Source organism: Dromiciops gliroides, chromosome 2 (assembly GCF_019393635.1).
Source record: "Dromiciops gliroides isolate mDroGli1 chromosome 2, mDroGli1.pri, whole genome shotgun sequence".
Taxonomy (NCBI): domain Eukaryota; kingdom Metazoa; phylum Chordata; class Mammalia; order Microbiotheria; family Microbiotheriidae; genus Dromiciops; species Dromiciops gliroides.
In genome coordinates, this window is record NC_057862.1 from 194,875,157 (window position 1) to 194,898,430 (window position 23,274).

A 23,274-nucleotide genomic window follows, 5' to 3' on the forward strand; every position below is an offset into this window, starting at 1 on the left:
ATTACAAATTAAAATTATAAATAACAACTAGGTACACTTCCATTTATACTCCTCTAAATGTGACCATAGGCCCTTCTTCCATCAGCCTCCCTTCTTGGCTACCCAGACCCTCAGCTTCAGGGTAAGTAGCCAAGTAGGAAGATAATCAGTGTTGGGGTCCAGAAAGAAACTGTCTGTTCCTGGCCCCAAGCTGTGTTACGCCCTGCAGAGGGATAGAAAAAAAAAAGATTGATTTCTACTTCTAAGGGATCTACTCAGAATCTGCCTCCTCTTTCTATGGACCTTTTTTACCCCAGGTACTACCTAGCCTAATAGCATGAGGAGTGAAGAACCATATATCACAGGAGAATAGGGGTCAGTTCCTGGGAGTCAAGAACAGGCTGTAGGGGTGGGGAAATCAAATCGTGAAGCTGGTCACTCACCCAGCTGTTCTAGGATCTCCTTTCCCTCATGCTGGGCCCAGATGACTGCTTGACGCTGCTCAGGGCTCAGGAAGGCCATTTGCTCAGGTGTGATAGCCAGAGCCTGAGCACTGGTGAAGCCAGAAAGCTGAACAGGGCTGAATACCACCTAGGGGTGTTTAGTGAATCCGCATCATTCTCCCCCAATCCCAACTCTGTCCGTGCCAACTCCAGGCCCTACTTTCCCATTCCCAACCCCACTGGTTGGTACTCACAGCAAACTTGGGTGCTGGCATGACAGCAATGGCTAATGGAGTGAGGCCCCTGATCTGTCCCCGAAGCAGTGCTGAGAGCACCAGGTCTGGTAGCCCCGCTAGAGAATCAATTGGAGTGAAGCACTTAGGTCATACTATGGACTGTGCCCATTAATCCTCTATTCACAGACTCCCCCAAGATCATCCCCAAATCTTTCACCTAGACCCCTTCCTCCACTTCTTCACCTTGAGAATCCTGTCAGTGACTTGGAAAGGTACTCTCCCCTATCACTCAAACCAGAGACCCTTGACCCATTGATTTCAGACCTCCCCTGTCTCCAGAACATCGTGTCTTCCTACCTGCAACTGAGCCAACCTCAGTAAAGATCTCGGGCCCCCAATTACTGACAAGTCCAAAGCCTCCATGCAGCACAAGCAGATGAGCCAGGGCCTCTAGCTGATCCTCAGAACACTGGAGGGGCAGGGAGCCCAGGAAAAGAACAGCCTTGCTGTGGACAATTGAAACCAGGGGCATGCTCATAGGACAGGGTACTTAGGACATAGGAGGTACTTAGCAAGTGAAATTTAGCCTTTGAACTGGGATTCTCTTTCTTTGCCCACACTTTCCCATGGACTCCTTTGCCTATGAACCCACCCTTCCCCTCACTGTCCACACCACAAAGGACCTGAACTCCCGACTGTTGATAAGCTGTATCTCATCTGGCCGAAGGCCACAGATCGAATGGCCAAGAGCAGTTATGTGAATGAAATCCAGGTTCCTCACATGTCGGCCACTCTGCCGCAAGAAGCTGGAGACGATGACTTGGAGCTGGAGAGTAAAGGGAACATGGAAACGATGGGGAGAATTATAGAGGGGAAAGTATCATGGTCATAGAAATTTAATATTTTAGTTTAGGGTTTTTTTTTGTTTTTTGGTGAGGCAATTGGGGTTAAGTGACTTGCTCAGGGTCACACAGCTACTAAGAGTCAAGTGTCTGAGTCTGGATTTGAACTCAGGTCCTCCTGAATCCAGGGCCAGTACTCTATCCACTGCGCCACCTAGCTGCCCCATGGTGATAGAAATTTAATACTTGAATGGATCCTTAAAAAATTATCCAGTTTTAAGAAGATAGGTAGGTGCCATATAAGTGAGATCCCTTTCAACTCTGAATCTCTGAACATCAAGAGCACAGGGCCTATGGGGAAGGCTAAGTCTCCAGGGTTGGGGTCTGAGGACATATAAGAAGTTGAAGGGAATCTAAGAAGCCTGTTGAAGCACACAGAACATGACATCATTGGATTACAGGGACGATAGGAAGAATTCAAAAGAGAAGGTGTAGGGTGGCTGGGAAACAAAAGTCCCAAAGAAAAGATCTAAAAGCTTGCAGATATGTAGGAGTCTGAAACCCTTGAGTCCCTGGGAAAGTAGTCACCTGATTTTTGCTCCAGCCTTCCAATTGTCCCAAGGTTCCCAGCACTGCCCAGTCAACCAGAACCAATTCTTGAAGCTCACGCTCTCCTAACCCTATTAACAGCCGACCCAGCTGGAGGATCTGCTCAGGATGAAGTTCTTGAGGGGGACCCCACAACTAGGAGGAAGAAAATTTGAGACTCAGGCTCCCTTTAGGGGAACATTGTAAACTCTATTCCTTTTGTCCACCTGTTCAAGAAGGGGGTTCTGCCTGACCCTTTCCCGCCTCTTTCCCTCCCTCTTTCCCTCTTCATTCTCAAACATCTTTGTATTCACATTCACATTCACATTCCTATACTGATCACGACGCCCCCCCCTTAGCTTCTATATACCACCAGTCCTCTACTTGACCTCTTTTGCCTTGCCCATAGCTGCTTGTAATTCCTCAGGCCCAAGACCAGTATCTTTTGCAAACAACCCCAGGCAGTCCTCGAAGTCAGGGAGCCCCATCTCTGCAATCTGTGCTGCTGACCAAGCTGCTGGGAATGTCCCCCGGACATCTGCGCAGGTGGGCACAGGATCTGGGGTGACAAGGGAGGGCCAGAGAAAGACCATGAAGAACTAACTATGCAAGCCCCAGCAAGGCTCCTCTGAAAGCAATAACCCCTACAATTTTTGTGAATGGAGAGGGGCATCACAGTCTGCCATCTCAGAGACAATAATGCAGTAAGGCACTAGGGAGAGGAAAGGTGAGGCAGAAGGTTAAGTTAAAAGAGTCCAGGGAGCAGTAGAAAGGTTATGGAGAATTATGGTATCATAGGATGTTAAGAGCTAGAGGCAATGTTAAATCTCCTATTCACAAGTAAGGCCTTAGTCCCCAAAAGATGAAGTTATTTGCTCAAAGTTATAAGGCAAGTTAGTGGTTAGAACTAGAACTTGTTTCCACTCCCTGTACCTACTTCCTTTTTATTGAACCACATTGGAAGTCTAAGAAGTTGAGGAGCTCTCACCTGGTTCATCTTCAGCTTTTGCCTGGACAACTCCAGTCACCAGTGCTGCTTTTCTGAGGCCTAGCTCTGGAACCCCGCACAGTTGGCCAGCCCTGCTCTTCTCCCAGCTCTGCTGGCCCTCTAGAAGTCGCTCCAAGGTCTCAGGTCCCAAGGCCTCCTGGTCACAGAGGTTTGGAAGACATGGAGACAGCCAAATTCAGATGCCTCAGTTCTAACCCCCTAAAGCCTTTGCCCCCTTTAGGACCCTCCTCATACATGCCTAATGCCTCTCTTTTTTCTCCCCCTGCTCTCTATGATTCTTCATGCCCCACTAAGTTATATGTTAATTTACCCTGTTTTTATTGAATGGAATTCCATGTCCTCCCCACCTGCTCCTCCTCCCCACCTTACCCTGGGCAGTAGGAGAATGGCCTGAGAGGATAAGGTCAACACCAGACGTCCAGCCTGCTCCACTTCATCTCGGCTCCAGAGTTCTGGCCGCCTGGGGGATTTGTGGTGAAGTCAGTGCCAGAGCCCTGGAGTGAGGCACTAGAGTAAGGCTGACTAAGGAAAGGGCAAATGGGGATTTAGATCAAGATTTTAGATTTAGATTAAGAGACTGGATACCAGTCTCTTAATTTCACCTTCAATCATTTGGGGGTCTTTAGGCCCTGTCCTGGGACCAAAATGTGGAAGAGTTAAGGAGAAAGAGGAGGAAGAAGAGGGACAAGAATGGTGGGGACCAGGCAACTTGGGGGAAGAGAACTTGAGAATATTAGGAATTGAGAAGCAGTATTATAAGTGAGGGTTTAGAAGCTGGGTAGAGTTAAGGTTCAAGGATTCTGAGCAGAGAAATGGAGTTCTGGACTACTACAGGTCCATACCCAAATGCAGACTCATGCAACAGCGAGCATCCCAACTCTGTGGCAAACGGTTCTCCCAGGCAGAAGTTCTGCAGACGATTGAGGTGGGCCAGCAGTGTCTGTGGGAGGATTCGGCCTACGCTCTCTGTCCCCAGGGATCCAACCAGGGGGCCCAATGCCTCCAGCACCTCCCCTGAGAGTGGGGTGTCCTGTGGAGCCTGAGGGAAGCAGCAGGCCTCTTTGACCACTTTGACCTCTGTCTCTGAGCATCCCAATTACTGACCAATGTTCTAAAACCTCTGGCCTTCCCTAACCCTGTGATTCTCCATTCCACTCTGGTCTTTAAGATATCCTTGAACAATGAACCCACCTAAGAAAGGACAGGCCTGGGAGACTGGGAGGTGTTTTCTGAGATTCTTCTGGATCTAAGGACAAAAGGTAGACTCTGGAGGGATGGAACCTTGGGACAAGTGAGATCCAGGATTTGTGGGTAGGTCTAGGAAATGATCTAGGGAGGCTCTAGGAAAGAGTCTAATGCATAAAGGGATCTGAGATCCTGAAGGATAAGGAAAACTCAGGTAGTTTGGGGGGTAATTTCTTTTGAGGTCTAGGAGGGGAAGGCCCTTACCAGGCTGCGGAGAGCCCTCTCTGCCAGGGCTTCCCGTCGGAGTGGGGGAAGCACCAGGAACTGCTCAGGATCACCCCGTACTAGCTCCAGCACCAAGAGAATGGAATCATTGGACAGCCTGTCAATCAGCTGGACTCTACAGGAGTTAAATAACAGGGGCACCCTAGTAACTAAGTTCAGACGGAAAGTGACACCAGATAACCCCATAGTCCCAAGACAGAGCAAAATGTCCCCAAATAAGCAGTGACATCGGATAGGCCACAGGCACAGTATGATACCAACAGAACTCCTTATCCCTATTCCTGAACAGGAAATGAAGTTATTAAATGTCCCTGACTTTATTCCCCAAGATTGTACTTCAAGTGAGAGGAGAATGGAAGTATGATGGTTTCAGGTCCTCCAAAAAGGAAATGTAGAAAGACATCTTTCCAATTAAATTCACTTGATGCTAGCCCCAAAAGACAATGACATAATTCAATGTACCAAATCAGAAGAGACAATAATGAAACCTATCATTTTTATAACACTTTGCAATTTTCAAGGTACTTCCACATCCATTATCTAATTTGATCTTCACAACAATACTCTGAGGTAAGCAAGACAAAAATTAATAGCCCCATTTCACAAATTACAAAACCAGAGCCCAGAGAGGCTTTCCAAAGTCACACCACAAGGGGAAGGACTAGGAATCAGATCTTCTCTCATCTTCCCATTCCACCAAGAAATTGGTGGGGGAGGAGGGCACAGTCTCTCAGATGGGAAGTGACATCATAGCACCCACACATTATTGCACAAAAATGGCATTGGAAGCAGGCCTATTTCTTTGATATAGGAAATAGCATCATCAAAAAGAACCAGAGATGACAACTTTGAAAGTGAGCCAGACAGAACAGTTAGTTATAGTGGAGAGACTGAAGTTTCTGGAGAGGTTGGAGAAAGGTTCGGGAATATGACATTAGAATTTACTTTTTTACCACTGCTTCATTCCTAGGGAAGCTCTGAGATCATCTCCACTCACTACCCCAAAATCTCCAGCAACATAGTTCAGATACATGTTGCAATGGAAGTAAAGCATGAAGATAAACACAAGGGCTACATACTCCTTTACTCCTCCTACTCCTGGGATGTTCTTTTGGGTTGCCAACCAATAGAAGGAGTAATTTTAACCAGAATCCTTACCTGCTGATCCAGAAGTAATCTGAGTTACCCAATGCAATCCAACCCAACTCTGTCAAACAAACACTTATTAAGCACTATGAAAGGCGCTATGATCCAAGGCAGAAAATAACCACTTTTGACAGCATCTTCCAAGGGCAAAACTCCCACATTCCCCACACTAGGCCTCCTGGAACTTTAAGCTATAACCCTCACCCCATGACATTGGATCCCAGTACCTACGGTAATTGGAAAAGTAGCTCCTGTTGCAGACCATTCAGGTCTGGTCCCAGGCCTCCTAGCTCCAGTTCAGACATTTCCATTCTCCTCTGTAGTTCTTCCCAAATACAGGCCCTCTGTGAGAGGGGGTAAGGAAGTGTTTTCAGGAGCCCAAATTAGGTATCTGATACCAATGCTGCTCCCTCCTCCCCTCAATGCCTGGTATTGCTGTTTTCCCAATGATGCATGTAAATAAATTCTCTCACCAGACTGCCTCGAACCCCACCAGGCAGCTGGTAGAGCAAGACCACCACTTTAAGGAAGTCAGCCCTCCAGCTGAACTGCTGCAGCCATTCACAGGTCATGCCTCCTGCCAGGGTGCCCAAAGACCTGAGGGGAAAAAAAATTTGGGAGAAGCAATTAAGCCAGATAACAGCCCACCCCCCCTACCCCCCAGCTTGATACCTGTAATGCTGTCAAAATTGTGCATCACACACATATCTATATCTATATCTATCTATCTATCTATGTCCAGTATTTTTTGGTTGTTTTTTGTTTTTTGTGGGGCAATGGGGGTTAAGTGACTTGCCCAGGGTCACACAGCTAGTAAGTGTCAAGTGTCTGAGGCTGGATTTGAACTCAGGTACTCCTGAATCCAGGGCTGGTGCTTTATCCACTGCGCCACCTAGCTGCCCCCTATGTCCAGTGTTTTTGCCAAGAAAAGACCAAATAGGGTTGTGAAGAGTTGGAGATGACTAAAACAACTGAACAATATAAATGTATGTGTGTATTTTTGTAGGGAGCTGTCATCTATCAACCTTAAGTGGTCTTGTCTAGAAACCCTAGAAACCTCTTGACCAGGCCAGACATGAGAGATCCCCAAGCCTCTACTAAACTGTCTCTTAGCACTGCAGGGTCCAGGGTGGAAGAACAAACGGAGGAAGGCTGCCTCAACGGGGGCAGAGGGAACAGAAGAGGCGCTTCTTGTTTCTGACAGAAGACACTCACTGCAAGTTTCTTAGGGTCATGCTGGTGGTTAAAGACATCTTCTTCCAGAGAAATTGGGCCTGCAAAGGAAGTGAGACAAGAGTGGCCCCATCTGCTAGGGCACTGGCCAAAAACTCAAGCTACCCAGAGTCCATTTTATCCATGGTTCTGGCCAGAACCATGGTCAGCTCCCACCTTCCCAAAGTTTCTACCTCTACCTACATATTTTTCCCCCAGGGAAAGGGAAATGAAGAAATGGAGAGGGGGCACGGTGGAGAGCCAATATGGGAGGGGTTTTATATATAGGTGTCAGTTAGATTGGGTGTTGAAGTGAGAGAGCAAGAGAAAAGGAAAGTACTAAGCAAGGGGTGTTACCTGCTGTTCAGACCAGGGCAGCTCCCGATAGGGACTGAGATTGGCCAGAAGAACTGGGGCGTCCAATTGTAGCAGCTTTAGGGGCAGCAAGGGAAGTAAACACTCTGGCCAGATAAGAGAGCCTGGCTGGTAGGGTTGGGAAGAATTGAGAGGGGGAATGTTTAGCCCTTAGAAAAGAAATAGGAACCATGGTAGTTGGGGGAAAGGGAAGATGAGGAGGAGCCACAGCATGATCCGTTTGGGCAGGGCTAGGGATAGAAATATTTCCCTACCATTTCAAGATTTCTCATTGTTGAGCCATTCCACTCCATTCTGTAGCTCATAAGATAGACCTTGGGAGTCCTTAGGCTCCTGCGCAACTAGGTGCTCAGACATATGAGGCAGCTCATGGGACATAACTGGACCACACTTCTTTTGTTTTTGTTTTGTTTTGTTTTGTGGGGCAATGAGGGTTAAGTGACTTGCCCAAGGTCACACAGCTAGTAAGTGTCAAGTGTCTGAGGCTGGATTTGAACCCAGGTCCTCCTGAATTCAGGGTCAGTGCTTTATTCACTGCGCCACCTAGCTGCCCTGGACCACACTTCTTGAAAGTGGACCAGCGGAGCAGCTAGGTGGCACAGTGGATTAGAGCATCCAGCCCTGGATTTCAGGCAGGACCTGAGTTCAAATCCGGACTCAGACAAGTGACATTTATTAGCTGTGTGACCCTGGGCAAGTCACTTAACCCCCAATTGCCTCACAAAAAAACAAAAACAAAAACAAAAACACAAAAACAAAACAAAACAAAAAAGTGGACCAGCTCCAGGATTCTGGAACCCCTCCCAAGGATGAATAAAATCTCTTGCAGGTTAGGGCAGGGAATAGAACAGGTCTGACTTCTTAGGGGACCATTGGAGTAGGGAAAGGTCTCCCAAGTCAGCACCAGACAAATAAAACTGCCCTGAGACCTGTAAGGTTGGAGTGGAGTAAGGAAACTTCAGACATACCTGGTCAAGCAGGGCACACAGTTGGATCTGCACCAATCGGTCCTGTGATTTTGAATTCCATCCTTTGACCTGAATGAAAATTCCTGGCACTGTTTTTGTATCTCCATCATTTTGGGGTGCCGTGTTCACAAGGGCAGAGGACAGAGCCAGATGCATCTGCTACCCTCCCAATCATTAGTATTATTTATCCCCACTTCTCCCTCCTTCCATGCACTTACATACCCGAAAAGCCTGTAACAATGCTGCTTTCTGAGCAGATGAAAGCCTAGGCAGTGTAGATGACAAGCAGGGACAAGCTGCAGCCAGGACCTCTATAGGGATGACTCTGAGGGACTGTGGGCTGAGGCCTGGCAGCAGCGGATGGAGAGCACAGAGCTCTTCCACTGACAGCTGAGGAGAAAACCAGTACAGGAGGCCTGAGGAAGAGGAGAGGCTGAAAGGCTGGGTGTGGTGAGTGTGGCAATGGGGAAGTGGGTCAGTGATCCACCAGGGTGACATTTGGAGAGAGGATCTGCCACTTACATCTGCTTGGGGAGAAGGCGTTCAAGCAACAGGGTGGCCTGAAGTGAGGAAAGAGAAAGGAAAGAAGAACCAGCTCAGACCCAAGCTCCTAAAGCAGGAACTCTTAACTTGATGTATGTGAACTTGTTGGTTTTTAAAAAATATTTCTTTTGATAACTGTATTTCAGTATTAATTGGATTCCTTGGTAATTCTGTGTGTTTTGGGTTTTTTTTGGTGAGGCAATTGGGGTTAAGTGACTTGCCCAGGGTCACACAGCTAGTAAGTGTTAAGTGTCTGAGGCCGGATTTGAACTCAGGTACTCCTGACTCCAGGGCCGGTGCTCTATCCATTGCACCACCTAGCTGCCCCAATTCTGTGTATTTTAAAAAACATTGTTCTGGGGCAGTTAGGTGGCGCAGTGGATAGAGCACCGGCCCTGGAGTCAGGAGTACCTGAGTTCAAATCCGGCCTCAGACACTTAACACTTACTAGCTGTGTGACCCTGGGCAAGTCACTTAACCCCAATTGCCTCACCAAAAAAAACCAAACAAACAAAAAAACATTGTTCTGAGAAGTCCATAGATTTCACCAGGCTGGTCCATGTCATGCAAAAAGATTAAGAACCCCTATCCTAAAACCTCCTGGTCCTGCCCTTAGACTCCCCCTACTTGGTGCTCATTATCACTGTCAGTCTGACTTACAGCCTACTCAGATCACTAGGTTAGGCATAGTGCCAATAAGGGAAGATTTCTGTGGGAAATAGGAGCAAAGAAGGCTCCCTAAGGGATTAGGGATGTTCTTACCTGGCCAAGTGTGAGGTCGGTTCTTTGCAAGGCAGGGAGAATGGTTCTGAGTTGGGAATCTGACAACTCCTGCAGGAAGTTGAGTTCGAGCTGAGAGAAGAGGGGGCCCCAGGCCTGCAGCTCCAGGGGGCTCAACTCTGCCCCGCCAGTTGAACGAAGCACCCGTAGCAGTTCATGTGCCACCTGCAAAACATAAGGACCATAAGCAGGAAATGGGAGACAAGCGCCTGGATACCAGCCTCTTAATTTCACCTTCAATCATTCGGGGGTCTTTAAGCCCTGGCCTGGGACCAAAATGTGGAGGGGTTAAGGAGAAGGAAGAGGAGGAAGGACAAGAATGGTGGGGGCAACGGGGAGATGAAGAGGTGCTGGTGTAGTAGAAGTATTAGAAAGCAGGGGGAGAACTAGGAAGGGTAGTAACAGGGACAGTACATGGGACAGAAAGGGAGCAGGGGGACTTGCACCATACCACCAAGGCCTGGTTGGGTCAAATGAGCAGGAATTACTACATGGGCACAGCAAGGGAGCCCATGCTGCTAGGGTTCTTCTGTCAAGGGGCTCACCCGTCCTTCAGGGCTGAGGGTTCCATTGGCTACACATTCTAGAAGTCCTCGTTCTACTGACCCCACAGGGTCCCTCAAGGGCACAAGACTCTGAAGTTCCTCAGTACTTAGGAATCAGGCGAGGGACCTAGCCTGAGAAGTCACAGAACAGTGTCTGGGTGGGTACTAACATGGGCATGAAGGGAAGAATCTTATAGATACTAAAGAGGTTCTATGTTGGCATTAGAAACACTGAAACAGAACATGCAGGTACCATGTGGTACCAAGCTGGCCTTGTATCTGAATCATTCAGCTATATTGCTTGAGAGCCCTATGTTCTCCCTTCTCTCTTCCTCCCCAGATCCCCTACAATTTCATCTTAGCTCTTTCTTGCTCCACTGGTTCTATTGAATGGCTGGTCCATTTCCACTTTGCTGGAAATTAAATCTTTATTAGAAATTTAACATTAAGCATCAGGACAAACAACTGAACTTCGCTTATGTACCTATTTACATTTATATCAGTTACTTTCAACCTCTAAAGTATTCCTTCTTTCTAAATTCCCATAAGAATTTTTTCTCCATTCATTCTCATTCACATTTCCTATTATGATCTCAGAGTGTTCTCTCTTCTTCCAGTTCTGCTTTTTCTTCACTTTTCCATTATTTCATAAAATTCTTTCTAGATTTTAAAAATTCCTTATGCTTGTCAATGTTAATAAAGTATGATAGTTCATCACAAGATGTACCACATTTTATTTAAACTACTCTACTAAGGTGGTAAAGTCGCTTTCAGTTTTTTGAGGGTTTTTTTTTTTTTCCAATTACATATAATGCTGCTCTGAAAATCTTTGAACAATTCTTTCTGTCCATTTTTGGATGATACTTTCAGGCAATATTCCTAACAACTGAATCATTGGGTTGAAGATTCTGATTAATTATGTATCCTTTATTGTGTTTTACCAGATTGCTCTCCAAAAAGGTTTCACACATTTGAAATTCCAGTTGGTACTGTCCATTTCTAGCTCTGCCTATGTGGACCTTACCCTTAACTCCACAACCACCTACCTTCGCACCCTGTTCTTCACCATTGGGACACTCTGATTCACCAAACTACGTAGCACATGCCGGGCCTGTCCTGGTCCCAGCCCTGCTACTGGCAGCTGTCCTCCAGAGGCCTGGATCTAAGGGTGGAGAGGTCTGAGTCATTGTTTGGTCAATGTGTCTTGGAATACTGTAAGGGTCACAATTGGGCCTAGCCTTCTCCCTACATGTTATACCAAAAAGCCCTCTTTCAGCTGAAAGGTCATGACTCTTGGGGAGGATTGGGAAAGGAAAGAGAGAGCATACGACCTAACTTATCCTGACCACTAGTTCCCAAATCATTCAAAAGGGGCAGAGCATGGACAAAAAACAGCCAAGGTCAAGGATCAAGGTCAAGAAAAGCAGCCTTCTCACATTCATAGGAAGTACCTGGTGGGGACTAAGTTGCAGGAAGTGTTCCAAAGGTAGGTGGGGCAACAAGGGTAATGCAGCCCACAGCAGTTCCTGAGACCAGGCAGGCACTTCCCCAAACAGCTCAGGTGCCAGCAGCAGCTGTGCCAGGGCTTCCTTCTGCTCAGGTCTCATGGCTGGACTACGATCACGGATGGCAGCCAGCCTTGGGGAGGCAGATGAGTATCACCCCCTAGCCCTGCTCTACTTCTCAAGCTTTTTTTTGGTTTGGTTTGGTTTGGTTTGGTTTGGTTTGGTTTTTTGGCAGGGCAATGAGGGTTAAGTGACTTGCCCAGGGTCACACAGCTAGTAAGTGTCAAGCGTCTGAGGCTGGATTTGAACTCAGGTCCTCCTGAATCCAGGGCTGGTGCTTTATCCACTGCACCACCTAGCTGCGCTACTCCCCAAGTTTTTGAGGCAACCCAGGGTTTATCTTGGCACGCTTGGCCATGTGGTATAGTGAAAAGTGTACTGCATTAATAAGAGTTAGAAGGCCTGTGTTCAAATTTCAACTCTGTGCAACTATGGGCAAATTACTAAACCTCTCTCAATCTCAGTTCCTCATTTGTAAAATGAGGGGGTTCAACTCAGTGGCCTCTAAGGTATCTTCCAGCTCTAAATATGTGATCCTATGAATGAATGGTAGGCTGAGGCCCCAGAATTGGTGGGAAGCAAGTAGGGAAGTGGGTAAGGCCATAATGAGAAGCAGGGGGAAAATGATGAGAATAGGGAATGAAGATGGAGTGAGGTCATGGGGGGGACAGGGTTAAGTCCAGGGCAAGGGTGGTGTTGGGGGCCAGGGAAGAGTACAGATCATGACAAAAGCAAGTATCTCACACGCTCTCATTAGCCAACAGGGAGGGTGGGAAGCGAAGCAGATCATTGACAGCCAGGAAGGGGATGAGTGGTGACAGATCAATAAAGAGCTGAGGCGTGAGTTGAGGGAATCGCTGGAGCAAGAGAGCAGTCAGTCGGCCCAGGGCCCGCTCCTCTGATGGGGGCACCTGATGGAAGCACAATAATGATCAGTGACTTCATCCTGATCATGATCGTCAGATACACCCCCTTCATTCGTAGTCCCTCTTCCCACTAATTCAGTCCCTCCCAAGTCATCCAGGCATCTTCCTGTCCATCCCTTGTTTCTATTCTCCAGGTTTCCCCATATGTTCCAGTTTGGAACGGTTAACCCCCTTGGCTTCCCACCTTTCAATTGGGCCCAGAGTGATGGATGAGTGCCAAGAAACCCTGGGCTGCCTCACTCTCTGCTGTAATACCAGCTGCTGGAGATTCTCTGGGGGCATGCGCAGGTACTCCTGGAGGATGGCAGAGGGAGAAGGTATCAAGGTAAGAAAAATGCATTGTGCATTGTAGTAAGCATACTCTCAAAGCCTTGGCAGGGACCTGAGGGTCCAATGACTTGTGACATCCAAGTCTTATGGGCCACAGTCTCCCACCCCTGCTCTGCCCCTCCCTGGACAATTACCTGAACAAGGATCTGCAGGACCCAAGCACTCTCTCCCTCTGGAGCAATTCCCCCACAGTAAAGGCTGTCATTAGGAAAGAGAACACATCAAAGAGAGGCAGCTCTCCTCACTAACCAGTCCCACAGATTCCCCAGGTACTCTACCTACTTTGGAATTGGTCTTAATGCCATACTATTTCATGTTGTTATTCAAAACTGTTTGTGGGTGTAGGTTGTCTCCTCAAATACTCTGTATTATTTGGTAAGCTCCTTCTGGGTGGGGGACCATGTTTATTTCTGAATCCTCTTGACCAATGAAAATAATCCTGGCTGGATGGAGCTGACACTCAATAAATATTTATCATTTAATTGATTACTGCCAACAGAACCACCTCTACTTGCCACCACTCTGGATGACATAAAGAAGGATGACATAAATGCACAACATTTTGGAATGGAGGGGATTTTTTGAGATCATCCAGTATAATGCCCTCGTTTTATGGATGAGAAAACCAGCTCGAATAAAGTGGCATGCCCACAGTCAGAAAGATAATTATTGGCATGGCTGGGCTTAGAACAAAGGTCTCTTGGCTAATCTTAGCCATTCTCTCTTTAGTTGAGTTTATTCATTCATTCATTTAATGACTTGTTAAATGCCCAGGATGTGAAAAGTTTGGCACTAGGTTCTGTAAGTGATATGATAAATAAGATATGGTCCCTGTCCTCAGGAGCTTATAGTCTAGTAAGAGAGACACAAATAGAGTACTGTGAAAGTTCACAGATCAGATTTGTCACTTCTGGCTTGGTGATAAGGAAGGCTTCATGGAGAACATGGCATTTGAGTTATCATTTTATAATTCTTGGACATCCAGAAGTCATGATTTCATTGATTTAATGATTTCACATGATTTCATTGAAATAAGGAACTTTCTAGTGAGGAAATTCCCTTCTTCACTATGGTATATACCTTATAAATTATAGTAAATTATGGTCTTAGAGAGTTAACTAGAACACCAAGAGATGATTGTTGTGAGTGTGAGAAGGTGAGAATTGCCTAGAATGCTTAAAAGCCTTGTCCACAGTCACACAGTCAGTATGTCAGAGGTATGTGTCCAGACCGTCTTGATTTAAAGACTAGAAATCACTACTCTTTTAGGTATTCTCACTTCAAACACTACCCTAGCTCCACAGACCTTTCTAGCCCCCAATTCCCTTTACCTTCAGCCCCAAAGACCAAACCCATCTCTCCACCCTACCCTATGAAAGAAAAAAAAAGTATTAGGTGGGGAGGTTAGCAGTGACAAAAAGAAACCTCTTTCTGTCCCACAACATGTCCCCAACTCCTCTGACAAGCCAGGGTACTCACACTATAGCAAGCCAGCAGCTCCCTCTTGCCAAGATCTGGGATGGAGTCATCAGGGGGGCCAGGACCAGGTGGGGTCAGCCTCTGCTCCTGCTTCAGGTATTCACCCACTGACCGTAGCATGCTACTTCGGCCCCAAGGGTTGAAGGAGTCCCAGAAGGAGCAGTTGTCAGGAAGACTGGAGAGTAGCAGAGCCTGGCCCAGCAGCCTCTGGGCTTCTATACCCCCAGCCCCTGGGCCCAGGAGGAATGCCAGGAGGCGAAGAAAATAGTGTAGGCGGGTAGGATGGGAGAGGGCAGGTACTGAAGCCTGACATCGGGGCAGCTGGGATAGCATGCCAAGCAGGAAGGGACCTGGAGCCAGGCAGAGGGGAGAGGGCCCTAGAGGAGGCAATGAAGGCAGCAGAGGACCAAGCAGTGCCTCCAGGAAGCAGGTATCATTACCCCCACGGCTAATTCTACACTGTCCCTCCAGCCAGGGCCAGAAGGGTACCAGGGAATCATAAAGGGTATCATTGACACATACCATCTCCAGAAAACTGCCCCCATTTGGGCAGCGCTCCCCACAGGGTCCGATATGGCAGGGTGGGAAGGCACTGGCATCAGGGGTCGGACCCTGGCACACATGATGTACCCATGCTTGGTTCTGTGGGGGCACTGCCTCTAGGCCCTCCTCTACACACATTCGCTCCACCCACAGTGTCTGATTCTCCAGGAAACAACCCCAGAAGAGCTCTGGGGTGAGGGGAATGGGAGGCAGACCTTCCGGACAACTGGTGGGTGGGGGGAGGAGGCTGGCACAGAGCCGCCTCACCAGGCCTCTGTTGGGCCTGGGCAGTGACATCAGGGAGAAATTACTGCAGATGACCTCCAGGAACTGTTCCGGGTACTGATCATGGCATGCCTGCAACCAAAACTGGGCGCTCACCTCTAGGGAGGTCACATACCACGCAGCTGTCTCACAGGTCACAGCCATACTGGAAGGTGGGCGGGGAGTTGAAGGTTTGGCATGTTGACAGTACAGGTGGATGGAGAAATTGGAGATGCTGAAGGGTAAGTCAGAGTCCGATTCATTGTAGCAAATTGTGTCCATGGAGAAGGCCCGAGGCTCTCGAGAATTGCTTCCAGAGGAATGCTGGGAGGCTCGGGGCAGCGGTACTCCAGTACTCAAGCAGTGTAGGAGGGCAGGGGGTGGGGGTGGTGTCCCAGATAGGAATCCCAGGGCCTGGGCATCCCAGGATACATTGTGTAGTACACCCCTGAGGACAGAAGGAGAATGTAAGACAGGACCAGTCAGTTCGGAGACTTTCATTCACAGGACTCTTCTAACCCTGGGTACAGAGTCATGCATGGGAGGGGGGGACAGCGAGGGGTGGAAATATGGACTTTGCCACAGGCTAGGTTCTCTGGGATTCTCTGTATTACTGAGAATGGTCTATAGGAGGTGGGCAAGTGGGGAAGGGGCACAGTACTAAAAAAAAAATCCTACCACAACCTGAAGAAAATTGAGGCACCACCCTCTCTGGATCCTTCCTGCCCACCTAGGCCAGGTTCTAAACAACTCAAAGACTGCCCAGGGAAGGGCTCATGCCAGCCACATTGTGGCACCATCCCTTTACACTATAGCCCTCAAGACCTGGCTCCCTTAGCTTGTCCCTCAACTAATATGGCTCAATCTCTCTCAGATCTGGTCTTCGGTTACTCACCAAAGGAGTAGCTGTCTCAAGTTACCTAGGATGGAGAAAGAAAAGGAGATGACCCCACCACAACCCAACCCCACCTCTACCCGCTACTGCCAATTCCTTACCCACAGGCACCACTTACCTCCCATGCACTGCCCACTGGCATTGAGTTCTGGTTGCCCCAGCATGGCAAAAACCTCATCCTTCAGGGAGTGGGTGGCGCGCAGCAGCCCCCCCTGGAAGGCAGCAGAGAGGGGAGCGCCCACTGTACGAAGAAGGCCCACCCAAAGGGGTCCTTCAACACCTGGCTCTTCAGCTGGTTGTAGCAGGTCTAGGAGGCCCTGCAAAAGACGGGGTGGGGGCTCCCCCCAGCCAGGGTCTGTGAAGTTGGTGTCAGCCACAGGGATCATCTGCAGCAATGCCTGCCAGCGAGTACCTTCCAGCAACAGTAGAAGTGAAGGTAACCAATCAGCAGCCAGATCACAGTCAGGGGGTCCATCTCGAGTACAGGGGGGTCGAGGAGGCATTGTGGACTCCTCAGGAAGCAGGATATTTAGTAGCACCTCTGCCAGCCCACTTAGGGTGCCTGCCTGGTGCCCCAGAAAATCCCGAGGTGTCTGCTCATGTCCTAGCAGAGCCAGGGTGTCTCCTAGTAGCTTGATCAGGGGTTCCCAGTCCCGACTGCCCCTCAAAGTCACCAGGAAATCATGAAGCCGTAGGGCAGGGGGTCTTAGGGTTGGGGGCTCATCTCCCCCCATATCTCTAGGCTCTAAGCCTTCCAGGGAAGAAGAAATGTTATCTAGAAAGGCAGAGAACTCTGAACGGCTGAAGAAGCTTGGTGGGACTATATCCAAAGCCCCTAAAAATGACCTCAGGAGAGAAATCACAGGGTCTGGGTCCTGGGAATCCACAGGGGCCAGAGTCACTGTGGGGGAAAAAGGCATAGGTCACTTTGGCAGAAATGACCGGAACCTAAGCTTGGGGCCAGATCCAGCTGTCCCTATTCTCTCTGCTCAGAAAGGTAAGGAGTGGGGAAGGTGGGGAAGTTACATTCTATCATTGGGTCACAGTCCAGGCTGGCCCGACTTTGAATCCTTCATGTTCTCCCATTGATTGGTTCCTTTCTCCCTTAGCCCTGGTCTATCTGTTCCTCTCCCCTTTCACCTTCAACCCTTCGTTTCAATTCAACAAACCTGTATTAAGTTCCATCCATAGTCCCTCCCCACAGACTGTCCCCCGTCCACTCCCCATCCTATCCTCTAACCCTTCCCTCACCTGCATGGGGAAGCAGCAGCAACAGCAACAGGAGCAGCAAGGGCCAGAGGCTCAGAGCCATGTTTCAAGGTGAGCATTAAGATGTTAGGAGGTAAGTAATAGGCACCTGCTTTTCCTAGGAGGAGCTGAACGGGGACAGGACACAGTAGCCATGGACTCCAGCTATCAACACCACCCAGGCCCAGCAGGAAAGAAGATCTGTAACCTAACAGATGGGTAACCTAACATGGTGTCGTCACCTGAGCCTCTGATCATCTGATCCTGTGGTCATAAGGAAAGGTGGGAAAGGGGAGGTAGGCAGAGTGATAGGGATGTCCAGAGGAAGGGGCTAGAGAGAGCTAGAAAGGTAGAAGATAAACAAGGAGAGAGAGGGAGGTAGCCATGAGGGAGGGAAATAACAGTGAAAGATAGTCAAGGGATAATGAGCTACAGAACCAGAGGTGGGAGCCCAAATGGAAGGGAGTCAGTAAGATGAGTAGGAGAGAAGCTTGGAGACTTTAGGGAAAGAAAGGAACTAGGGTGTGAAAGAACCACAGTATATAGGGAACCAGGGAGTTAGAAGCAAGGAAAATGGGATTATGGAAGAAAGATGTATATCCAGACAATATTAGCAGGTGTGAGGGAAAAATCAATCCTCTTCTCAAATAATCCTTGGGAACTCAGCAGCGAAGTGACAAAAACTCTTTTATTTCCTTCTCTCGAAGAGGCACCCTAGTGTGCAGCTAAATGGGTGCCAAGAAAAGGGGCTCACAGGCCCTGTTTTATACCCTAGTCCCTAGCGCAAATGGGCCCTCCCCTTTTTCATCATTGGTCCGATTACTCAAGGATTACAATCTACATGCAAAAACTAGCTAATCGGAACACAGTATTCCCATCCCTCTTCCTTATATAGGCATGACTCAGGAATGGACCTTATTTTCTTTATATGGATACAACTTGGGTGGACCTTGTTGAGAACAGGGCTCTTTGAACCATGTGACTTTGTTAGCCTGAGGGGGAGGAAGGGATCTGAGACCTTTGTCCTACAAGCAGGTCAGGAGGGGTATGATTAACTGTTGTATCCACATTGAGAAGAGGCAACTACCCATTTTCTCCTAATCAATCAATCAAAAAACTTTTAATAAGAGCCTACTATGTAGGGGCAGCACCGGCCCTGGAGTCAGGAGTACCTGAGTTCAAATCCGGCCTCAGACACTTAACACTTATTAGCTGTGCGACCCTGGGCAAGTCACTTAACCACAATTGCCTCACTAAAAAAAAAAATTTTTTAAAAAAGAGCCTACTATGTGCCTGCATTGTGCTAAGAAATGAGGGGGGTGGCGGTGCAAAAAGAGGCAAAAAACAGTCCCTGCCCTCAAAGAACTTATGATCTAATGAGGAGAACATATACAAAGAAATATATACAAAGGGATCTATATACAGGATAAATAGAAAGTTGAGAACAACATGGCAAAAGCCCAAACAGTACTGACCAAAAAATGTGCAGGGAATTGTAAGGAGATCTGCAAGGCTACCCTTCCACTTCTCTTTGCCTCTGACTCACAGCCAGGACTAGAAATAGAAAAGGTAGGCAGTCACATACAGTCCAACAAGGTAAGGGGAAGACTGGAAAAGGGAGGTATATTAGTACATGGTAGGTGCCTTAAAAAATTCATGTTATGAAATGATATATAATGAAATGAGCAGAACCAAGAGAACATTGTGCACAGAGATAGCAATATTGTTTGATGAAGAACTGTGAATGACTTGACTATTCTCAACAATATGATGATGCAAGACAATCCCAAAGGACTATTGATAAAACATACTAACCACCTCCAAAGAAAGAACTGATATTGATGGAACAGACTGAAGCATGCCATTTTTCACTTTCTTTCATTTTTTTCTTTTAATCAAGTTTTCTTGTACAAAATGACAAATACAGGGGTAGCTAGGTAGTGCAGTGGATAAAACACTGGCTCTGGATTCAGGAGGACCTGAGTTCAAATCCGACCTCAGACACTTGACATTTACTCGCTGTGTGACCCTGGGCAAGTCACTTAACCCTCATTACCCCACACAAATAATTACAAATATGGTAATGTTTTACATAAAAAAAAAAGAGCAAGCTTGGCTCCCTGCCAAAAATAATTCATGTTGATTGATCAAAGGGATATTACTTTAAAATGACTACATACTGAATATTGAATTCCCTAAAATGACTACATACAGTATGTCTCTGAACTGATCTTTCTAGCAGCTGCCATTGTGGGAGGGATTAGATTTTAAAAAGAAGAAAGAAGGGGGGCAGCTAGGTAGTGCAGAGGATAGATTATCAGCCCTGACGTCAGGAAAACCTGAGTTCAAACCCAACCTCAGACACTTAGAAGATGTATGATCCTGGGCAAGTCACTTAACCCTGATTGCCTCCCCAAAAAAACCCAAAAACCAAAAACCCAGAAAAAGAAGATGGAAATGGTGATGCTACTATGTCATATGTCATTACAGAACAGATGTCATTTGACCTGCATCTTCTCCTGTTGGAGTGTTGTTGTTATTATTGACATTCTCCTATTCCTGCCAATGATAGACTTAATGGGCCTGTTCTGTGGCCAATCAATGACACCTTTTCCACATTTGCTAATGCAAACCCAAAGCCCTAATGTAGTCACAAAGCACCTGAGACCTTATTCTTCAGGACTTGTCATCCAATGGTTAGCCTGGGAATCAAGATGGTACTCCTTTAGTGGTCATCTGTGAGAAGTCTGACCACAATTACCCCTGCCCAAAGACTGACCATGCCTATAGCACAGCAACTGAAACCAAGATTCACTGGGACTTGAGTCCTAGTATTAAGTGCTAGGAGTTGGCAGCTCAGGAGGTAGTGGTTTAGGCTGGTGAATGTTTGCAGCATTTGATACTATTTGTCATTTGGTACTGTCTTTGGAACTCAAAAAATTGTTTTAAAAATAAATGTTAAAATTGTCTTTTCATGTAACTGGGGAAAATACTATTACTTTTTTTTAAGGGTTTGTGTGGGGCAGCTAGGTGGCATAGTGGATAGAGTACCAGCCCTGGATTCAGGAGGACCTGAGTTCAAATTCGGCCTCAGACACTTGACACTTACTAGCTGTGACCCTGGGCAAGTCACTTAACCCTAATTGCCTCACCCCCCCCCAAAAAGGGTTTATGTTCCAAAAGTGTGTTTATAAGATGGCTATTTGGATAGCAAAGCACATTTTCCTATAGGAACACTTATAGTGTTTCAATTCCCAGATCATCTCATAATAGACTATTCCTAATATACTTGAAGCATAGTAAAAATAATAATAGTTGACAATCATGGTTTACAGAAGAGAAAAATGAGGCACAAAGAACTTAAGTGCAGCCATTAATGCCAAAGCTATGATTTGAACCCAAGTGTTGCTATACTTTCAAGCAATCTAGGGATCTTCCCAGTGTACATTTACTACTAATTACTACCATACTGAAATGCTTAAGTGTTCTCTTACGTAGTATGTGTAGAGTGTGTACTTCCCATGTTCATTATGTAAAACAGTAGTTTCAGGGAGAAATTGATAGATATCTCTAGATTCTTGCCTATCTCTCTCCAAAGGAGACTCTGAGGCGTGACTGTAGGGGAGAAAGATAAGATGTCATGAGGCTATATCTGTCCCTGCTCCCCCTGAAATATTGCTAGTCTAGGGGGATGATTTTTTTTAAGGTTCAAGCTGCTTTTCTGATTTAAAGGCAAAAGGATAGCCTCAAGTTTACATACATAGTCATTTGACTCCTTCCATTAAATGCTAGTTACATAAAAGACACAAACAGTCAATAAGGAGTAAACCCATTTATTTAAGCAAATAGCACACAGATGAGTTCTTCAAATTAGAATATAGTAGAAAAAAAAACAGATCAGAGGAGCACTCTCACTGGGAGAAAGATATCTCAGCTGAACTAAGAGAATGGCCTGTATCTCACCCCAGGGGAAATTCCCTGAAGTCTCCAGGCAAGGAAACTGGAAATAGGGATATTTTGAGTGGTTGGCTTCTCTACCTGTCTGCGATTTTTTTCAAGGTCTCTTTTTCCCTCTTTCAACAAGGCTTTGCCCAAAGAGAGTTTGGAACCCCATTTGTCTCTGTCAAAGAAGGAATGAACAAGCTATTTCTTCTCCAAAGCTCTAGTGCCAACTTTGCCCCTCATGCCACCTACCTGTCAGTACACAAATTGCCCAGGTGTTCTGAAGCTCAGGTTACATATTGATAGTACTATAAGTCCTAACCACCATGCATAGGTCCCCTCAAAAGAATATTGAGGGCAGCTAGGTGGCGCAGCGGATAAAGCACCGGCCCTGGAGTCAAGAGGACCTGAGTTCAAATCTGGCCTCAGACACTTAACACTCACTAGCTGTGTGACCCTGGGCAAGTCACTTAACCCTCATTGTCCTGCAAAAACAAAAGGACGTTGAATGTTGGCCTTGTAGGGAGGGAATGTGTAATTTGTCCCAAATACCAGCTTTCTTTGGGAGTTCTTGAGTGTTTCTTTTCTAGCAGGCAGAGTTTAGAGAATCCTAAAATTATAGTTCTAGTGGGAAGGATTCCTGGGCAGCCTAATTCCAGAATCTAGCCTTGTTTCACAGACAACATCAACCTCAGGGATTGGCTTTTGAGTTATCCCAATTGATCCAGCCTTCTTTTGAATTTCCTTCCTGTACTATCTCTGAGAGGATTGCTGACAGGCCCCCAGTGCTGAAAGGAACTGGATTTTAGACTTCACCATTACTATAGTTAGTTGGACAGTGTGGGTCTGGAAGGGAGGTTGCCTATCTAGCATGTGAGTTTTCTTTCTGCAGAGTCCAAGCCTTCAGATTGGTTCCATAATGTTGGGTGTGTCTGAATGCATTCCCTACCTACAAAGCCAACATTCAACATCCTTTTTAGGGGAGCCCAAACCACAGGATGACAGTGAGTCTAAAGGATTTCAGAACTCTGTGGAAAACTGGGACCCGTCCTTTTTGGCATTTTTATATTATGAGTACCAGTCTACCTTCTGCACTTTCTGCAGAAGACTATACTGAAGGGGCAGCTAGGTGGCGCAGTGGATAGAGCACCAGCCCTGGAGTCAGGAGTACCTGAGTTCAAATTTGACCTCAGACACTTAACAGTCACTAGCTGTGTGACCCTGGGCAAGTCACTTAACCCCACTTGCCTCACTAAAAAAAAAAAAAAGAAGACTATACTGAAGCCAATAAGTACATTTGTTAGCTTGAGTGCTTATACAGAAGCTGGCAACTTCTTTTGCCCCTTATGGAAACCTAGATATATGTTAAGATTTTTAAAAATTCTGAGTCAGGCATAATTTACTAAAGATGTAGTGATGTTATACAGAAATTCCAAGATCAAACCTACTCTTCCTAGTATCTGACCTTGGAAGCCCCTGACCTCCTATCATGTGGAGCTCATCAATATTCATCTTGGGAACCATTGCCCTAGACTTTAGCTTGGGCAATATCTAGTAATTTTCTCCTTCCTGCCAAATATTTCTTTTGCCCATGACATATACATATACTGAGAGGGCAGCTAGGTGGTACAGTGGATAAAGTACTAGTTCTGGATTCAGGGGGACCTGATTTCAAATCCGGCCTCAGACACTTGACACTTACTAGTTGTGTGACCCTGGAAAAGTTACTTAACCCTCATTGCCCCACAAAAACAAACATATACATATACTGAGTCAACATGAGATATGCATTGACCACCACAATGTGTTTTGATACCTAATTATATGTTTCATTATTTAGCTTTTTCATATGCGTGTGTGTTGTCTCCTCAACAAGACTCTAAACTCTTCCTTTAAGGGCAGGTATCTCCTTTTGTGTATCTTCCTTAGATTCTCTTCTTCCCCCC

General features: G+C 46.7%; 1 protein-coding gene across 1 annotated transcript; it reads right to left on the reverse strand.

Moving 5' to 3' along the window:
- Positions 1-116: 116 nt before the first annotated feature.
- On the reverse strand, positions 117-17,450 carry STRC (stereocilin). Its single transcript, XM_043988168.1, is given in 31 exon segments — positions 117-202; positions 423-570; positions 677-774; positions 1,016-1,164; positions 1,342-1,484; positions 2,089-2,244; positions 2,478-2,647; positions 3,077-3,233; positions 3,467-3,557; positions 3,940-4,136; positions 4,547-4,682; positions 5,945-6,057; positions 6,187-6,310; positions 6,929-6,987; positions 7,283-7,408; positions 8,258-8,330; positions 8,483-8,658; positions 8,787-8,828; positions 9,574-9,756; positions 10,137-10,263; positions 11,183-11,298; positions 11,588-11,774; positions 12,446-12,612; positions 12,812-12,879; positions 12,882-12,921; positions 13,092-13,121; positions 13,123-13,155; positions 14,437-15,691; positions 16,139-16,163; positions 16,257-17,039; positions 17,390-17,450. Coding segments are annotated over 31 exon segments (5,319 nt in total).
- Between the last annotated feature and the right edge of the window lie 5,824 nt (positions 17,451-23,274).